The sequence below is a fragment of the Folsomia candida genome, unplaced genomic scaffold (assembly GCF_002217175.1).
Source record: "Folsomia candida strain VU population unplaced genomic scaffold, ASM221717v1 Fcan01_Sc001, whole genome shotgun sequence".
Taxonomy (NCBI): Eukaryota; Metazoa; Arthropoda; class Collembola; order Entomobryomorpha; family Isotomidae; genus Folsomia; species Folsomia candida.
In genome coordinates this window covers 2,189,663-2,206,172 of record NW_019091193.1, presented here as the reverse complement: position 1 = coordinate 2,206,172, position 16,510 = coordinate 2,189,663, and the positions used below count along the sequence as shown (strand labels likewise).

The 16,510-nt window shown below is 36.8% G+C and overlaps 1 protein-coding gene across 1 annotated transcript; it reads left to right on the top strand.

Moving 5' to 3' along the window:
- The first annotated feature begins 1,702 nt into the window (after window positions 1–1,702).
- On the top strand, window positions 1,703–6,661 carry LOC110863666 (sphingomyelin phosphodiesterase). The gene is made up of 5 exons (XM_022113028.2): window positions 1,703–1,984; window positions 3,459–3,693; window positions 4,049–4,456; window positions 4,883–5,835; window positions 6,211–6,661. Exons 1-5 carry the CDS (start codon window positions 1,836–1,838, stop codon window positions 6,446–6,448), a joined length of 1,983 nt encoding a protein of 660 aa, XP_021968720.1. The 5' UTR covers window positions 1,703–1,835; the 3' UTR covers window positions 6,449–6,661.
- The last annotated feature ends 9,849 nt before the right edge of the window (window positions 6,662–16,510 follow it).

The window sequence follows — 16,510 nt, the reverse complement described above, 5'->3', positions numbered from 1 at the left end:
TACGCTCGGTGACAATTTGATGATTGTGACGATTTTTATTATTGGGGTGATTGAGAATTAAAGGGGTTTTCACATTAAATTCTCACGATTTATACAAACGATAAACTTAGCGTTTGTGTGAAAATTTAGTGTAAAATCCTAATTCTCAGTTTTGCTTATTATAATCTTTACAGTACGGATGGCAAATTCATCGCTGGGGACACTTCTCCATGCTAATTCGACTCTGGAGTTTACAACATTCAGGAATATTTGCAAAGTGGGTGGAGCTCAGTGATCGACAAGAGGAAATTAGGCGGCAGAGACGCATCGAACATAATCCTAATGTTGCTCTTAATTCGGTAGGAAAGCAGAAAGCCGCAGGTTTGAGGGGAAATCTCTTGACCATATTTGTCATTGGTGGGGCCACCTTACTTCTTGCCATTGGTTCAGCCATGCTGGAAATCGTGGTCGGGCATAGGGCTAAAATTATGAGGGGATTTGTCAAGACTTGGAAATGGGGAAAAGTAATGCTTTTACTTCTTTGGAGGGCGTGGTCACGCTTGTTTAAATGGAGAAAGAGATAATTTGTTGTGGAGGACTACAGGTGTTAAATTACGTAATATGCACTTCTTCTCATGGAGATTACACTCTGATGTACATACTTTCCTAAAGTGGTTTTGTCCCTAAATTTTAAACTATTAAAGTACCGCAATGTTACAAAGTTAAATAAATATGTATCTGTCCAGCAGCTAGTCTACACGTCTATGATAGTGAAGTTTGAAATACAATTACATACATATATACTAATTAGGAAGATGTGCACGTATCATTAAGGCACAAATCGATGTAAATATGTAAATATGTACATATGTATGTCAACGTTATGAACTGGCCAAACCATTTATGTACATTGTACCCCAACCCCAACCGTAATTTACCTACGTAATTACTTAACTTGAGAAAAAATGGTTCCAGATCAGGAATCAGTTTACCGTTGGGTATTTCACAATTGATTGTCAATTAATTGAATGATTAGCACTTTTACAATTATGTATGTATGTATGTATGTATAAATAGATATGTATATACATATATGTAAATATGCATGCACACACATCTATAAAAACAGGGTTACGAAAAACACAATTGACAATATTTTTCTAATTTAGTTATGACCGTTTTATGATTCATGTGCATGGGTGTTTGTGGATTTTGTGAATTTCTGCAACGCATGTACATACACATGTACATACATAGTTTAATTGTAATATTTATCAACCCCAAACAAAATAGAAAATACATAAAATAATGTATTCAAATACAATTGCTTTTAAGCAATGTCTACCTGGTTAAAAACAATTGTGCATAAAAAATACCTCTAAAACATGAAAAAAGTCGCTTCTATTAATAAATATTTATTATGTAGTATTTTACTTTAAAATGCTTTCCAGAGCGAATCCATCATATTTATAACCTCGGGTCAGTTGAGTTTAACCAATAAAACACACCCACCCACCGCCGACTGATCACACAAAGAACACGCTGATAAGCAGTACGTAACCCTGACACTTGTCACCTTTACACCCATTATGTGCATACATACTTTACCTAAATATGTATTCAACTTATCTATCCGCACATCGCACTTAACAACAATTGTTCATCCCATTGCAACATCAATGTCCAAACCAATCAAACCAATACCAACGAAATCATCCCACTCTTTTGCAATCGATCGATTGGAATTCGCTTCGTACACAGATCACTCGAGAACCGTGCCCAATTAAATAAATGTGACCTCAGTCTTACTCCAAAGACCTTCGTACCAGTCGCAAATTTACAACCAACTCATCACCATGAAGTTCTGCTGGGCTTTACTGACCATGTGTTTCATTGCCGTGACCTTTAGTGGGTCCACGGAGGGGAAAATGTCTCAAGAACAGATCGACCTTGTGCGACAGCTCCCAGTAAAAAAAGAATTTCAGGATGATCTAATTCAGCATTAGTAAGTTTAAAACGTAATATGCAAAAATTTTGTGGGGCTGGGACCGTGCATAAAGCACGTCATGGTCCATTTAGGAATTTTTTGTGAAATTCTATCGATTCTACTTAAGAAACTCATTGAGGGAATTCAAACAGACCTTGGTAACATTGTATTGTAAAATCCGTAAATTCTGTAAACTTGTAAACTTTTACAAACATTTCTAAGGAAAATTAAGTAGTAAATTAGCCTAAATTTTTTTTGTACATTTACACAGATCAAGGGCGATTTACACTCTTAGAAATCCATACTTTATATGACGTAAAATATAACCCGATATAACTTCCAAAGTGCCACTACCCCACTTATAGCGAATCGCTCTCTCTCGGCCACAAAGTAAGCCATTTTACCCTGTAACAATATTCACAGGGTAACTGAGCGCCCAATAGGGTAACGACCGTAACCCTAAATCGCGTTGATTATGACTTTACTTTCTTGCTTTGATGACCCCAGGAAAAGTTACTTAAGCGTAGTCGCAGTATTTAGTACTTTAATAATATATTTTATTTCACATCCAACATTGCATTACAAATTACCCTTATTATGAACCACTAGTGAGGATATTTGTAAACGCTGGACCCTGTTAACTTAAGATAATTTTTTTCATGTTATACTAAAGGTTTAAAATTAGTTTTGCACTTAAAACAAAGATATACCAAGTTCTCACAAATTGTACAATGCATTCCAAAGCCGACCTAAAATGACCTAGAAAACCTGACAATTTTCTCCTGAAATTATTAACAGAGTCTCGTCCGTAATATCATCATCTGTTTAAAGACAATTAAAATAAAAATTAAACGCAATGTAAATTAAATTTGTGTATAAATTATGCAAATTTCTTACCCTTCAGCGTCCCCGTCCAAATTGTTGCCTCCATTATTTGCTTATAAGTTAATAACTAACTAATAAATTAATTATCAATTTAACTAACCAGCACTGACTGGATGAGCTGCGAGTTGTAATGAGAGCGAGGGAAAAGTCAGCGTCTGGTTTGACCAAGAATATCCTAAATGGGGTTTGCTTACTCTAAATGGTATAATAGCTTACTTTATGGTTTAGAAAATAGTGGTTTTACTTCACATTTGGTGACTTTTGTCATTACTTCGAATGAAGTTAACCATTTTACTTCGAATCAAGTGAGGTTTACTTTAAAGCGCATAACGTTCCATTTTACTTCATGAAAAGATATTGAATTTTCTAAGAGTGTATTTGGCAAAAGTTTGCAAAATTATTTTTCAGAGCTTACGTATTTATTTTAAATGTTACCAAAGACTTTGTGAATTTCCTCATTCTTTAAATTTATAGCAGACTTCAAGTTATTTATTTTTTTCTCATTTTTGTATGTATGCATTTTTAAATATTAGGATAAATTATTTTGTTCTCTTCATAGTAAAAAGTTTTGCAAAAAATTGGATACTAAATTTGCCTCATATTTTAGCGACCTCGCACGTGACTGGTTGCTGGACTTGACCTTGTCGCAACCCAGGGCGGGTCGTGCATCCGTCCCGTGTCTCGCTTGCCGCGTGGTGATGAACGTTTATATGGAATTAATGCGAGCAACTGACAGCATTGGGGCCATAATCGCGATATTAAAACTTATCGGTTGTTTTGCTGCGGACGTTATCAATGTCCTTCATCCAGACGTTTGCACCGGAGCGTTGGACATGTACGCGGTAAGTACATACATATGTACACATATTTAACTGGAGAAAACTAGTGTTTTAGCATATTTATCTTCGCGGATTAAACTTTTGTCACTTTCGCGTGAAAATAATTAGTGACGAAAATCTTACTTTTAATACAATTTTTAAAACAAAATTCCAAGTTTTAGCATAATCTAGATTTTTTTACAAAATCTCAGTAGTTAAAGTCTAGCATAATAAAATTTAATGCGAAACAATTAATTCTAGGAAGATTAATCAAATTTTGATCCTAATCTCGTATTAAATTTAATCCCAAATCCTAATCCTTACTCCTATTTAAATATAAACCTTAAGAAAATTAAATCCTTAATCTTAATCCTTTTAGGACGATCTCCATTACATCATCGACAATAACCCCGCCCTCAAAGCGATCGATGTGTGCACCATTCTTCTCGGAAAATCTGGAGAAGATTGTGAGGGTAATAGAACTGAAGAATTCTTCAACTGGACAACAACCCTGAAAGACGGAAAACCAGCCATTGTTGAACTCGCTCCCGTCCCGGAATCCGCCGTCCCGGTCAAGATCCTCCAACTGACCGATATCCATCTCGACCTTGACTATGCAGTTGGGAAGGATACAGATTGTGGAAAACCTATGTGCTGCCAAACCTGGGAGGCAGATGGGGTCGACGCCAACGGAACGAGTGCCGGACCGCATGGCGATTTCAAGTGCGACATGCCAATCTCCGCGATGAATGAGCTGTTCGAATATTCCGCGGCGCTCCCAGGCTATGTAAGTAGATATATGTAAATTTCGATCAATAATCAGTTGGGCGAAAGTCAAATTGGCGGAAATAAACTTTGGCCAGTGTGAGAACCAAATGTCGTGAAGTACCAGATGGCGAAATTAATCTCACATTTTGCAAAAAAATAAAACTCCTAAAATTAAATTTGGCGAAATATGAATTTCAATTATTCATGCCAAATCACTTAAAATAAATTGTTTGAATATTATTAGATTATTTAGATGGGTGAAATTAATTTCAAAATACTTTAAAAATGAGAGATTTTTTCGCTAAATGGAACGATTTTATGGCGAAAGCTTTTCGCCATAAGGATTCTGGCTAATCTGACCGTTTTCTAGTAAATTCTTCCATTCGATTCCACCTTGCCTCAAATTTTTGCACTTTACCATTCTCAACTTACCCCTCTATTTCAGAACTACGACTTCGTCATGATGACCGGTGACATACCCCCGCACAACATTTGGAACACGACCCTTCTCGGTAACCTGGAACATTACAAGCGAACCAACGACCGGCTCCTCAAACTCTTCCCGACCGACCGATCCGTCCCGATTTACCCCGTCCTTGGCAACCACGAACCCCACCCGTGCAACCTCTACCCACCCCGGTCCGTCTGGAACGAATCCAACTTCGACAAGTCCTGGATGTACAACGCTTTCGCTGATGCCTACGCCGACCAAATCAAGGACCCCGTCGCGCTCGCCCAATTCCGCCAAACCGGCTACTACACCATAAAACATAAAGATACCAATTTACGCATCATCGCTATCAACACGAACTTTGGCTACACCCTAAATTTCTGGCTGTTTTACCACCTGCCCGACGCCGAAGGTCAACTTCAATGGTTGTCCAACACCCTCGAAGCTGCTGAAGCGAGTAACGAAAAGGTCTTCATTCTCGGCCACATGCCGCCCGGCTCGAGCGACTGTTGGTCCACGTGGAGCGCGCAGTTTGAAAGGATCATTGTCCGGTATGAGGCCACAATTATGGCGCAATTTTACGGTCACACGCATAACGACGCGGTCCAGATTTTTTACGATTCCTCCGAAAAACCGCCCCGTCCAGCGAATTCTTTATACATCGGAGCCTCCACGACCGCCCTGACCAATCTGAATCCCGGGTTTAAAGTGTACTATGCCGACGGGGGGAGAGGGGCTGATTCCACGTGGGAAATTATGGACCACGAGACCTGGATTTACAACTTGACCGAGGCCAACACCAATGTCGAGCCGAATGGGCCGATGCCTTGGAAGAAAATGTACTCGGCGAAGGAGGCGTTTAACATGACGTCCTTCAGACCGAAGGATTTCGACGGTTTGGCGAAAAGGATGTTGTTTGATGATAAGCTTTTTGCGATGTATCACAGGTAAAAAAAATAGTGAATTTAACGTTGGACTCATTGCCAAAATCGGCACATTTTTAATCAATTCTCGGCCTTGGAACTTATTTTAAAATTATGAACGACAAATTTTTGGAGCAGGTTGTTACCAATTTTTTAAAAATATATACTCCAGATTTTGACAATTTTTGAATTAGGGTATCTCAAGTTTTAGAACGGTTCGGAAAAACTGTAACTTATCCAAACTTAATTAAACAAACTGACCGTCCGGAATTTTAAAATAGGTTCCCAGAGCCGAGAAACAATTTAAAATATTTGTTAAATTTGACGATTTTAGTAGTCATCAAGTCCAAAATATGTTAATATTTACGGTATTTTTAAACCTTTCTCAATTTGTGGCAGATTTTACCACAAAGATTCCGATGCCCGGAGCCCCTGTTACACTGTGAGTTGTAAGTTGGACTACATCTGCGACATGGTGATCGCAAATACGGGAGATTATTCTCACTGTGACCGATTCCGGGAGATTTATGACATTGGGGAACCAACAACGCCTCGCTCGGATGGAGGAGGACAAATTTTGGGGGCGTCCTTCCTCCTCGTTATCGTCGGTGCAGTAGTCAAGCTGATTTTGGATTAAGTTTAAATGACTTATTCGTAATATTTACCTGTTAACTTTACCTATTCGATCCAAATTACCTGGAGAGATATTAAATGTTCACTTAATAAAATTAAAGACAATTATTAACATGCGGGTAGCGTCACATGTATGTATTTACCACGTGGTAGCGGCCTTGCTACCGGTTTTTTTAGAGTGTAATAAATCAAATTTACCAATTTCTTCCCAAAGCTACACAGTACAGAAGAATCCATATCTTGCCATCTAAAATGCCCCTGATCTACATACGTCATACTAACTATTTGTATGCATACATCAATAATCGAACCAAAGGACGTTCCATTGTTTGCATATGTATATAACAATTGAAAATAAGACGAGATCGAACTTGGCGTTTGCTGCCCTTTAAAATTTATGGGATGGGAGTACTAAAGAACCCTGAGACCAATTTGTAACGTGAATAATGTTACTGGTACTAAAATTCATTTCGAGTTCCCATTTAAATTTTGAATACTAAATAAGACGATTAGCCTTCCATTACATAAATACATACATTTTCCACTGCACGGTTCAAAATTTTTGAGGTATGACAAATACAAATTGAACTTTAAAACAGAAATTGCTTGATTGATATTTGTTAAACCGGTTAAATTTATATGGTCAGCCGTGATGGAGAGTTCAACAGCTTTTCGGATGGCATGTCTCCTCGTCCTTACAACGGTTTGCCTCAGGGACGACGTTTCAGCTGATATTCTGGGAGGCAGTAAGTCATATTTTTATTACGAACCTGGTAAAACCTAGTTAAATATTCATTTAAAATTCATTTTTTTATCTATTAACTCAAAATTCATTCCTTCTCATTGCAAAAATTTAGCTAAAATACCCCTTCCTTCATACTAACTTAGATCAATAAGTTTCTGTATTCGCCCCGTTCATTTTTCTAGGATGCTCAAAATATTCTGAATATCTATGTACATATCGGCTTCCTTTGCCCGACGCCACTTCCCGGAGTGCCTGACCAGTAAAACGTGCGGATGTCACAAAGGGTTGTGTTGGGCCAAGTGTGATTTTGGGTGGTGCTACACGACCGAGTTGTACAGCCAGAGTGGCGTCTATGTCCCGTGTCACGATGGCACATACTGTCGCAAACAGTGGAGTTGCGGTGGACCGTGTTTCATATTTTAGGAACGAATTGTCGAATAAAAGTCAAATTAGGGTGCGATCTGCTGCGATCATATAATTAGTTTTGGATAGACTTATCCCTTGTAAATTTATTCCCCTGATGGTCATACTTCCCACTTAGGATTAGAAATCTATTTATTACGAACAAAATTATTCGAAATTGGTGTCAGGATTACTTGATATGGCCTTTTAATTCAAAATAATAAAAACCATGTTCAATACTTATCTTCTCATTTTCAATTGTTTAATACATATTTACATACATAAATATACTCTTACAATGCGATGTTGTGAAGTGTAACCCTCCGAATTGGTTGAAATTTTAAGATTATCAAAACCATTGGTTCTTGAGGCAGTATGTTCCAACCATCGATTGGAATTTGTCAAAATATTTGAGGTGAAAGCTGAAAAATGATTTTTCCATTCGGAGGTAATGGAAGTGGGGTTATAGCTTCTTCCGCTTGGTAAGAATCGCCCATCTTTCAACTTTGACCTCAAATATTTTGACTAATTGCACCCATCGCACAAACTGCCTCAAGAAACATTGGTTGTACATATGACTTGGACGATATAATTTTAAAATTTCAACCAATTCCGAAGGTTACGCTTCGCAACATCGCATTGTAAGAGTATCCCAATAAGAATTTTCCCTGTGAATCAGGCGTTTTACATTAGGTAAAAAGGCCCAGTAAACTGCACAGTATTTGGAAGAAAGTGACGGCCTTAATACTCATTAATTTTACGTGCGTAAAACATTGAATTTACAGTGATACATCAATTATGTAAAACGAGTGTAATTCCACCGTAATATTGTGACATGGGATGCTCGTTAGACTGATGTATTATAAAGCAGTAAAACGAGTGTAAAATCATTTGAAATTATATTGCATTGCTAAAATTTTAATTTATTAAGAAAAATCCCAATTGATGATTACAATGAATTAAATTACTTAAAAGGCATTACTAAATATTAATTATAATTAATTTGCATAATTTTCTAACATAGGAATACATACGAAAGAATTAATATCATTTCTAAACGGCAACATTACACATTTTTGTCTCAAATCTAAAATATTTAACTCAATCCTATCAGACACGCTTGACCCACATTTAAATATGTTCAACTTGCTACTTCGTATTGGGTACCGGCTAATATCCGTGCGACATAAAACTTTTCTTACAACGACAGTAACACGATGATCACTACAAATTTTAATTTTATCAACAAGTACAATTTGATCATTACTTAAAACAAAACAATTGTCTCCCTTTCTTAAACCTACAGAAAATTTTGGTAAATAATACTTTCTAGCGAACCCGTTTTTGATCCCAACTGCTCCACGCTTTATTATTTTCCTGTCTCTTATAAAATTATAATTGTCATGCTCTGTAACACGCTTCACTACTTGTTCCAGCATTAACCTTTTACTTCTAACTAACGACTTTAGGAATTGTAAGTAGTTTTCAAAGGGAAAGGCGCTAACGTTGTCAAGGCCACCAAAATTTTTAGCATCATCTGAAATATGCAAAAGTGAATGCACATTATAAATGACTGACGTGTTTCCATAATTAAATGTCATCCCTTCAACGAAATTGTGCATCCACTGTCTGGCTATGGCGTTCCAGTTTGGGTCACTGGCGCTGCATGATAGTAAAACATAACTAGCAGAACTTAGCAATAAAAAATGGCTGTACAAATTATCAGGCAAAATTCCACGAAGTGCAATAGGCCCTGTATATAGCAAGAATTGCCTGAATTCCGTAGCCTTGTATCTCTTTACATCCTTCAATCCACGAGGTTTTCTTTTAAATTCAAATGGAAGATGATTTGATACAGAATTCAGATAATTCGAAATTTGGGAAATGGATGTTGATGGTAGGCGAGTTTTGAGGGGACCCGAAATCCAATACAACAAGAGCTTTTTCATTACTCCTAAGCATATGCAATGCATATAATCGATAACTACCTGTGACACTAGTCCAATTTGTAAAATATTTAGTGGCGAATCATACATATGATGATCTGCATCTCTTTTTTCACTAAAACTATCATCAGATCTATCTGCAGATGGTTTGAACGAAAAATAAACTCTTTTATCCCACTCGCCTTCATCTATACATCTTTCACATCCGTGATACGCATTATGATTTTTGCAACCTTTAATAAAACTACGTGCAGGGGCGTCTGCAATAATACAACTAATCCTAAAATTGTAATGTACTCCACAAATATCTATTCCATTAATTTCTAAATCTCTAGCTTCATTAATAAATTGCTCGAGAAATTCTATAAGGCAGCCTGGTTTACCTTCACCACAATATAAACCTGCCAACATCGGTTGCAACCCTCTAAACTGATCAATTATGAACAAAATAGGCCACATATGTACATTACTACTCTTACATACAGGAAAACCGTCGGTTCCGATACTAATTGAAATAACATTTCCTAAATTCTGACACATTTTGGATACAATTGGTAATTTTGACAATGAAAAGTTACCCGCTTGACAGAATTTAACAATTTGTTTTCTGATACCAAAGTAAAAATATTTACCACCTACAATATTTGTGGTTCGAATTATTTTAGGGGTTTGTAGCAATGTTTTTGAGCAAAGAGGTAAGTTTTGAGACTCTGGAATGTGCGGTGAAATTATTTTTAACAGCGCGTCCAGCGCATGATGAGTAATATTATTATTAAAACTCCATTGTCTAAGACTATCCGGCAAAGATAAAATTTCTGTACTAGATTGTGCTAAACTAATCCTGAGATCTGGTTCATCAATGACTAAATCTGGAAGGTCTTGGATAGATTGTTTACGATATGAAAATAATGCACCGCGTGGGGATGGGGTTTCAGCTTGAGATACTTGTTGGGAGATGTTGTTTAAAAAATTTAGATTAGATGCGATCTCTTGATTAATTTTCCTCCGCCTCGTGCTGTACGACATTTTCGTTCTTTTTTGGTCTGGCGTTCTGTAACCAAGTTTGAATCCACTTGATAAATTCAGCTTTCTTTGAAGATCGGCATACGTCGTTTTCGTTAAGAGCTCCTACAATTAAATATATTGTAGGAGTTTTATCTTGACTATTAATTAATAAATTTAAATAAGATTATAAATAATTAGACCACTGTTATTAACTTACTAATTACAGATGCAAACAGCTTGGAATCCTTGAATCCAAATTTATCGTTTGCTCCAATGAAATTCGTTTTAATTGCCAACGAGTTAGACAGGAGATTTAATAACATAGTAGTCACCACCTTCTGTGGCGTGGTTCCTCCAAATGAGCCCAGGACCTCCACCTGAATTTATTAAGATGCATATTTTTATTTGGAATGACAGAATTGATATTGGTTTTTATTGGATTAATCTCACCAAATCTTGAGCGTTGGATTCCAGAGTTATCCACTCTTCTAATTTTTGGACGTCCTCGATTGACTGCAACGGTAGTTGGATTGGAAGCTGTATTTCTTTGGATTTACTGGGCTGTTTAGTTCTTAAAAGTAGTTGACCGATTCCACTGTTAATTGCTGAGAACGATGAAACCACAAGTTTCTCAAGAGCTAATAAAATATTTGTTCATTTTTGTATAAATAGCTCCAAGTTGAATTCTTTATAATAATAAAAAAAACATACCAATTTGTCTATTCCACAAATCTGTAAAAGTTTTCCCGACGGGTTGATTCCGGCTGCAAATTCGTCGGCAAACTTGGTGGCAAATTAATGAAGGTGCTAATGGTGTTTAAATTGCGATCAGTTTCATCTGTATTCCTTGATTCCAAATCCAAATTTTCTTCATTCAAGTCCAAATTCAGACTATTTGCATCCACGTATAAATAAGTAGTTGACATAGGATTGTTTAATTCTTCGATGTGGTCGACCGAGCTCGTGCCAATAATCCCCTGACTGAATTGTCCCACGTTGTTTGGGTTATGACCTACAAATTTAACTACGGTATACAACGATATCTCACTTTGGTCACACAATCCTTCATCCTTCAAGATTTACCGAGTTTTGGAAGTTTTGCTACAGCTTCATCATCCGACTCAATAACAGGGGAGGTCGACCGCAAATCATCATCCGATTCTTTTTCAATGTGTTTTGATAATTTCTTCGTAATTCTGGATCTTTTCCTTAACCTGCCAGCCCCAACGTCAGGATCGGAGGAAGAGAGATTTGAATCTTCTGCTATTTTCTTTTCAGTCCGTCTCCCAGCTTGATAATCAGCTAGATTGTAATTCAAAAAAATACGATTTAGATTCTAATTATGTCTTAAAAAATTTCATATAAATTTTAACTAAATATATTTTGTGCTTACAAAAAGATTTCTTAAACGAACAAGGCAGATAAGGCCAATTGTCTTGTGGTAGTGAGCAGGATTTGATAAGGGATGCAGCAATTTGATTTGCTTTCGGTCCCGATGGCCACCGACACTGAGTTCTGGTCTTATCCAACCATGATGACGGAACGAGTTGCACTGAATCGTCGTCTGATGACGTGAAGTGGACAACAGCAAACATTGTAGTCCCTAAATACAAAATAAAAAGCGATAAGGCAAACCGGGTTGCATATAATTCTCATACCAATAATTTCTAAGAAAACTTACCAAACAGGATTGTACTACACCGATTCGGATAATCCAATGGTTCGAATATTTAAAATTTCGAAATTGACAAGTTGGTCAAATTAATAGAGATTTCTCGAGACACCGTCCAAGATCTCACTGCTGCGAGGAGGTGAGGCGAGAAAAGCGTGGCCGCGCATATTGGGGTATTACGTTCATTATATAGAGTGAAATATGCTTGTATTATTGGCCAAGTTTTACGGACTTACTACATGTGTTTTACGGTGGTTTACGGAAACATAATACTACCACTTTACTAATCTATAAAATGCCAATTCTAACCTCGTTTTGATTACATAATAAATGTCAGACTGTATAATCCATGTTTCAGTGAACCAAAGTACATGTCATTTACATTTCCTAGCGATTTACAATGTTTTCAACAAAATATGCTCGATTTACAGGGTATGATTCTTAGTGGGATATCTGTAGGTACATATAGGTATTATTATACAATTGAAAATGTGAAGATATTGAACTTGGTCTTTATTGTTTTGAATTAAAGGTCATATCAAGTACCCATAAGACCAATTTGTGAATACCTATATTCGCAATACAATTCGTTCCGAGTCCTCATTTAAAGCTTAAAGACCAACCAGCTCGACCAGCCTTCCTTTACAAACATACATTTTCCATCGCACGGTTCCAAATTTTATGTACGGTATGTAAACATATGGCAAATACAAATCAAACTTTAATACAAAAATATTTGCTAAGGGACGGTCCATAAATTATGTCACGCGAGAGGGGGGAGGGGGGGGGGGTCTAAGGCTCCAATCCATGTTAAAGGGGGGAGGGGGGGTCTTGAAAATCGCGATTTTTGCGTGACGTAATTTATGGATCACCCATAAATTGGTGAAATTTATATGGTCAGCCGGGATGGAGGGTCCGACAGCTTTTCGGATGACATGTCTCCTCATTCTTCTTACAGTAGCTTGCCTCAGAGACGACGTTGTTTCAGCCGATATTGTTGGAGACAGTAAGTTATTTCTTTAATTACGAACCTCAGAGTTCGAACGAACCTAGTGCGTAAAACCTATTAACAAGTAGTTAAAATTCATTTCTAGCTTTTAACTCGAAATTCATTCGGCATTTATAATTCCACCCTCATTTGCAGAAGTCTCACTATGTCCATTTTTGGCGATACGGGCTTTCCATGTTGTATAAACTCTCTTTATTATGTCTCTCGCGAATGTGTAAAAATATGCAACTCTAATTTTAACCTTATTTCAAATGAGTTTCAGCAGGTGCTATCAGTTTACTAACTTCTATTAAATGACATATTTTCAGTAGCTGACTCACCCACCGCTGCGATATCCCTGATTAACGTGACACAACCCCGTGCCAAACGACACCATCACGACCGTGGTCACCCTTCCTTTGGCCGGCGCATGCTAGAGTGCCTATACAGTAAGGACTGCGGATGTCACAAAGGGTTGTGTTGGGCCAAGTGTGATTTTGGGTGGTGCTACACGACCGAGTTTTACGGCCAGAGTGGTGTCTATGTCCCCTGCGAAGATGGCAGACACTGCCGTAGACAGTGGAGTTGCGGTGGACCGTGTTTCATATTTTAGGAACGAAATGTCAAATAAAAATGAAGAACGGGACATGGTGTCGGGATTTTAATTTATTTCTCTTGTCATTATTTTAAAAAAATACAAAAAAATAACAGCAAGATAGCAATACCATTTATTCATATTTGCATTTGTGCATACACTCTTATCCAAATCCAGCATTAAATAATACCAAGAGGTACATATTTATATACTTATGAGCCTATACCAAAGTAGTATTCATAGATAAGTGATACTATGGAGTAATAACTCGGTATTAAAGTTCTGCCATATTGGTAGCATACTTATTTTTACGGGCTGGTATAATTTTAATACCAAGCCGTAGCTGGTTTGACACTGAGAAATCAATACCTGCGTGACTACAAATATGTAGACCAAATTTCTAAGTAATAGTGCATTGTTTGACTTAAATACCTTGTGTTTGTCTAATTTTTTAAATACCTAAAGTTATTTTAAGACATTTTTTTCCCAAATTTTATTAAATAACTTTAAATTTGATAGATAAATACGTAGTGAGGGCTAAATAGCACGTTATGTACATAAGTACATAAATAAAATTCCGTAAAATTAATCAGGTTTCCTCTCGCTATATATACAAATCATAGCTTCTTTTACTAGTTAACTTCAATATCCCCAAAAATTACGCTGGAACTAATTAACTATATTTTTTATCAACCAAATATTTAAATATTAATTATCGTAATTGTTTTAACTTTGCTATGGAGGGGTTACATACTGACATAATAAATTATATATGTACATACACCGAAATTCTATATTCAATTGTATAAACAGTTTGTATTTATGAATTGCAGTATTTTAAAAAATTGAGAGTTGTTTATGCACATACTGCTATTTATGCATTTGTATGTAGTTACAGTATAGGCAGAAAGTCATTATACCCTCATACTTTATGTACATAAAGCCTCATATAGTTCGAGAAGCTTGAGAGGACGAACTGCAATTTTGCACAATTACTTACTATGATGCAAGGTTTCCGGAACCATACTTTGGATAACGGCCTGGCACAAGCAACGACACTGTGAAATTATATCCAAAATTCCGACAGGAAAAAAGTGTTTATACCCATTGACTTTTTGGTACTTTTAATGTAATTTTTGAAAATAAAATCTTAAATCGCCCTTCTCGCACCAAATGATTCATTATTAATTGAAAAATAACATTTGTCTCATACTGAACTGGTTGTCCATTACTAAAATTAGCTCATAATCACTCAAAAACACCTTAATCCCGGCCTGAAACAAATTGTCGTAAATTTTGATGATGAAAGGCTTCGACACCAAAGAATTTCCGACTAACTACCCATTAAGAATGGTAGAGTTGCCAGAATAGTCTAGAACTGCAAAAAGTTTGGGATCGAATGGAATTTAACAGCTTTATCGTGTACATGGATCACGCCCCCATGGACGGATCACGGCAAGTTCTCCAAAAGCCAAAGATTTCACGGTTATCTCCACGAAAAATCAACTTAAAAACGAGGGAGGAATAAAATCTTCGAGTTCTGTTCGAATTACAAAGGGTAGGATCGCTTAAGATGAATTTGCATAGCGAGCAACATGGAGAATTCTATTTCTCCGCGAGGCCTATATTGCAGACAGCTCTAAATGTGCTAAAAATCATGGTAATTGGACGGCTAAATATTAGAAACTCCTGATATTGTTCGCCGACGTCAACATCAACCTCTTTGGTTCAAATTGGGACCAGTGGAATATGGATTCAGCAAAGAGACGCTTACAAAATCAACTACCGTACGCTAACCATTCAGAATGGGGAGGAAATCGAATTTTTTGGGCGTGACGTTATGGAAGGGCGTCCGAAACTTTAGTACAATCGAAGTAATAATGTACTCCAACTACCTCTGCGACGTTCTGAGTTGGAATTTGATGGTAACGTGAGGAAATAACCGTTGGGGAATAATTATATTTTCAAATAGTAAGGCGATCCTAAGCATACATCAAAATTATTGAGGATTTGATTTAGAACGAAGGAGGTTGAATTGTTGAATTGCCTTCCACAATCATCGGACAGCATGCTAAATGACATTTATGATCAACAATGAAACCCAAAATTTCTCAGCACACGCTATCCAACCTCAAAGGACTGGTCCTCGCCATAAGGCTTGAATAGGAGAATTAGGACACTTCTGTCACTAGCTTATTTTTTGGCTCGATGCCAAGATGTGTCTTTGCCTTCCTAAGCGATGGGGGAGGACATCCCAGGTGCTAATTTGACTGTTATTTGACACAAAAAAATTATCAACACATTTTCTATTAAACTTTAATTGGGGTATAAAGACTTTTTTCCTGTCGGAATTTTGGATATAATATCACCGTGTCGTTGCTTGTATCACACCGTTATCCAAAGTATGGTTCTGGAAACCCTGCATCATAGTAAGTAATTGTGCAAAATTGCAGTTCATCCTCTCAAGCTTCTCGAAAAATATGAGGCTTTATGTACAAAAAGTATAAGGGTATAATGACTTTCTGCCTATACTGTATGACCAATTATTTTGTATACATAATTTGATATGGCACAATTCACCACCATATCTAATTTACATAAAAATGTATGCGTATATCTGTACGTACGTACATAGATATATGTTCACATGCATAGAAGCACATTGTTCACGCAGGATCATGGCATGATAAAAATTAAGTTTTTATACTACATA